Consider the following 4,209-nt stretch of genomic DNA (forward strand, 5'->3'; position numbering starts at 1 on the left):
GGTAACTCTCAGTAGCTATTGTCCTTTTCCCTTCGGGCTGAGAAGCGTTCAGCAAAGGAGTGGCAGACGCGCAGGGCATGGTTAGCCACAGACTCGCTCGGAGTTTGCATCACTTGGGGATTCTGATGGAGCCCAGGAACCTGTCTTTTTGGATATGCTCCTCAGGCGACTTGGGTGGCCAGGCAGGCGTGGACCTGCTGGCATAGCAGAAAATGCACTCAATTTGGGGTAAGGAGATCAGGGCTCTGGTGGTGTTTTTGCCCGTGACCGAATGTGTGACTTTTCCAAGACTCCATTTTCTTGTTTGTAAAATGCAGCGAACAAATTTGCATTATTCCTAGGGTTGCTGTGGGAGATCTAATTGCTAAAGGCATGTCTGTGGGAAACAGGCTTGCTGTGCAGAAAGAGCACAGGCTTTGGAATGAGACAGGCCTGAATGTGAGCTCCGCTTCTGACGATGGGCTAGGCAGTGCCAGCCCCCCTTCTTCCTAACAGGACCCTGATTTTGCTTGGGGTGCAAATGTGCCCACTGGAAAATACTCCACCTCCCATATGCCTTTGCAGTTCAGGGTGGCTATGAGAGCAGACTGATGCTATGGATTTCTGGGAAGTTTTTGTTTTCCTGATGTAGGCATTCAATCCTGTGGCTCCCTTCGCTTTCTTCTCCCTGCCTGGAGCATGGATGAGAGGCCTGCAGGTGCAGCGGCCACCGTGCTATGAGTGAACAATATGGGAGGGAGGCCTATAAGCTGAGGATGATGAGGCAAAGAGATGAAAAGATTTGGGTCCCCGGTGGCATCGCGAAGCGGCTGTACTAGCTCTGGACTGCCTACCCCTAGACTTCTTATGTAAGACAAATGAATCTCTAATTATTTAAGGTAGAGGTTATTTTTTGTTGATTATTTGAACCCTTAGGAAGACTTTTAAAAGAACAAAGTTGCTAGAACCATGACTAATCCATTGGACATTCTGGGTGTGTCCCCTTCCCCAGCTATGAGACATTTTCTGCGTTTGAGGTCCCTTCTAAATCCCATATCCTATACTTACCTGATTATGAGATAGAAGAATTGGCTCTGGGGGCTGGTCCCTGGAATAAAGGACCGTTTTCTGGGATGTGGGGAGGGTTTGCAAAAGCACCCCACCAAGTGATTAGGCACAGGTGCCATGTGGACTACCTGTGGCATCTGAACCCTACAGAGGCCGTCGCACACTAATCAAAGCAGAGGTGGGGTGGAGTGTGTAAAATGGGAGTCCCAAGGACATTGCCTTTGCTCTGACATAAGAATGGAAGGCAGTTCTAAGGATTCTATTCCTGGTGACACATTTGAGAGTAAGAATGAAAACCTATGAACTCCCACCCCCTCTCCCCGGGACATATTACATTTCCATCATCTTCTTTTATTGGAAACTAAAGTACCTGGGTCTGAGTGTGGGCACCTGTGTATCGGAGAGGGGGTGGAGGGGGGGGGAGAGTTCTGGTTTTCATTACAATTCTCACCTGCCCAAGCATGGCTTTAATAGGATCAGATGCTTGCCCTTTAGGACCCACAGGAATGCACAAGACTCATCAAAGCCAGCTGCTCCCTCTGCTGCTGGAATCCTGCAGGCCCCATGGTCACCCCGGCACTGCCGGTTTGATCTGAGCACTCCCGCCATGGCCGGATTCAGCAGCACCAGATCCATACTAGTAAAGCTCTGGCAAACCTCATAGACCAAAAGGCAGTGACCACAGAGGGAACTTGGTTTTTTAGCAAATGTTTTTTTCCTTCATGACCTTTTACAAAATTGAACTGCAATCAGACAAGGAGAGGAACCCGTGGGGCTTCCGCATGGAGGTGCTTTCTCTCCCCCGAGGCCCGTGGAGCCCCAGTCAGGACTCAGGGACTCTGTCCTCAGCAGGCTGAGTTCTGTCCAGTCCTTTGGCTCCTTCCCAGACTGGCCTTCACAAGGCAGTCCCGTTCTGTCCCCTGCTCGGAGTCGCTCGTGTCACTTGCCTCCACGACCAGCAGCTTTGAGTAGCTGACTTTCCGCTCCTGGGGCAGTCTGGGCTGGACCGACAGGAAGAGGGCCAGCCAGAGCCCCAGGACTGCGCAGCTGGCCTGGTAGAGCACTGCCAGGCTGAAGCGCCTCACCACGAAGCCCCCCATGAAGCTGCCCAGGCTGGCCCCGCCCCCATAGAAGTGGCCTCGGAACATGGCACTCAGAGGTCTCTCCATTCGGGGGGTGGCCAGGTCCTCTATGGAAGCGCCCACTGCCCACCACAGAGCCCCATTGCTGAGGGCACTCAAGAGCTGCACGGGGAGGATGGACCACCAGCTCCAGAGGAAAGAGTAGTACAACAGCTGCCCTGTGAGGCAGCCCAGCCCCAGCCCTATCGTTCCCAGTCTGGACAGTTTCCTAAGCAACGTGGTTCTGAACGGGTGAAGCAGAATTTCCCCCAGCAAGCCCAGGGCGACCGAGAAACCCATCACCAGCTCGCTGCTGCCATGGTCTTGCATGTGCCAGAACAGAAAGTTCTGGATGGTGCTGGTGACGGCTCCTATCAGAAAGACAGTGATGGCTAGGAGGATGAGGCGGGGGTCGCCCTCCACCAGAGACAGCGCTTTGCTGGTTTTGTAGCTGGGCTGCTGGCGCCTGCAGATGGGGACGGGGAAAACAGTGCTCACCGGCAAAGCCAGGGTGCTGACCAGCGCGTAGCCGTAGAAGGACACCACACCCCGGGGGCCGCCGGTCTTCAGGGAGCAGTCCAGCTGCTCCACCAAGGCTGCGATGCCGCACACGCCCGCCGACGTGCCCAGCAGCTTCCAGACCCAAAGGTTTCTGTGACGGTCAGTGGCGTCCACAAAATCCAGGTACTCAAAAAGGCTGTCGTCCGCCACCTGCTCCAGAGGGGCCGCCAGCAGCTCCCAGAACACCAAGGACACCAAGCAGGGAATGAAAGTCCGCAGCAACCCTTCCACCGGCAGGCCCAGGGTCCCTGAGTTCCCCTTGGTCGCGGACACATTGGCTGGACTTCCCAGCGCTGTACCCTCAGCGAGCAAAGGGAGGGCGGTGCTGACCACCTTCAAGGCACCTTCCCAGGGAGTAGCTTCCCTCCCTGAAGTGACAGGATGGAGGACTTCGGATGTGGTCCGGGCTCCTTCCACGGAGCCCACAGAGTTTCTGGGCAGATGACTGGAAGGCGCTTGGACACTTGCCGCGGGTCCTTTTCTGAAGCCGGAGGCGTGGCTGATCCCAGCACTCCTCTCGGCTGGGAGGCTTGAGCCGGGCTCCTTGGCCAGGGTGAAGTTCACAGCTAGCGCCGCCTCCGCTGGCGGGACTGCGGGGGTCACGCTGTGGCCGGCGTGACAGGAGCGGTGCCCCAGATCTCCGTCCAGCGGCGGCACCAGCAGCACCAGCAGGCTGGCTCCCACCGAGCCCAGCAGCGAGCCCGTGAGCAGCACCCTCCTCCTCTGGTGGCTCTGGGCCAGGAAGGCACAGAAGGGAGCCCAGAAGGCTGCGATCAGGTGCTTGCTGCCCATCAGGATGCCCACCCAGGGCGCGGCCAAACCCAGCTGCCTCAGGTAGAGGGTCAGAAACGGGGTCACGGAGGCATCCCGGACCCCACACACCAAGTGGAAGAGCCCGGCCACTCCCAGCGCCCGGCTGATGTCCCATTGGGGGTTGGCGCTCATGGCTGCCTGGCGCCCTGGGACCCAGGCTGCGGAGGGGGAGCTGCGCGGGGCAGCGCGGCGGGCCCGGGAGGGAGGGAGGCTCGCGCCGAGGTGTGAGCGGATCCCGCCTCCGGCCTCGCTCTGAGCCCTGGTCACCTGGTCAACGGCCGCCCCCGCCCCTATGTCCGGCCTCCCGCCCGGAAGTGGCCCCGCCCTGAGGGACGGTGCACCTGGGGGCGGGGCCGCGCACCTGCGGCCGCACTTGCCGCGTCCCGGTCTTCCTGGGCCGGACACTGCTGCCTCTCCCCCGCCCCTGCCACCTGCCACCTGCCACCTGCCACCTGCCACCTGCCACCTGACGCTTCCCGGTCCTCCTAGGCCGGCGGGCACTGCTGGCTCTCCCCCGCACCTGCCGCGTGTACAGGTGCTGCGCTCCAAGCTGAGCCCCTGCGACCCCGGCTGTTCTGTTCCGTGTCTCTCAGTCTCTCACGAGCCTGAGTTTGATCCCTGAACTGCTTCAGGCGAGTGAAACTATCGGGGAGGCGGAGAGTAAATA

The 4,209-nt window shown here is 58.6% G+C and overlaps 1 protein-coding gene across 1 annotated transcript; it reads right to left on the minus strand.

Annotated features, from left to right (window-relative positions):
- Positions 1–1,755: 1,755 nt before the first annotated feature.
- MFSD6L (major facilitator superfamily domain containing 6 like) lies at positions 1,756–3,674 on the minus strand (the record flags this gene model as incomplete). The annotated part of the gene is made up of 1 exon (XM_080679510.1): positions 1,756–3,674. One exon carries the CDS (start codon positions 3,672–3,674, stop codon positions 1,893–1,895), a length of 1,782 nt encoding a protein of 593 aa, XP_080535636.1. The 3' UTR covers positions 1,756–1,892.
- Positions 3,675–4,209: the final 535 nt, after the last annotated feature.

This window comes from Plecotus auritus, assembly GCF_963455305.1.
Source record: "Plecotus auritus genome assembly, chromosome: 7".
NCBI lineage: Eukaryota > Metazoa > Chordata > Mammalia > Chiroptera > Vespertilionidae > Plecotus > Plecotus auritus.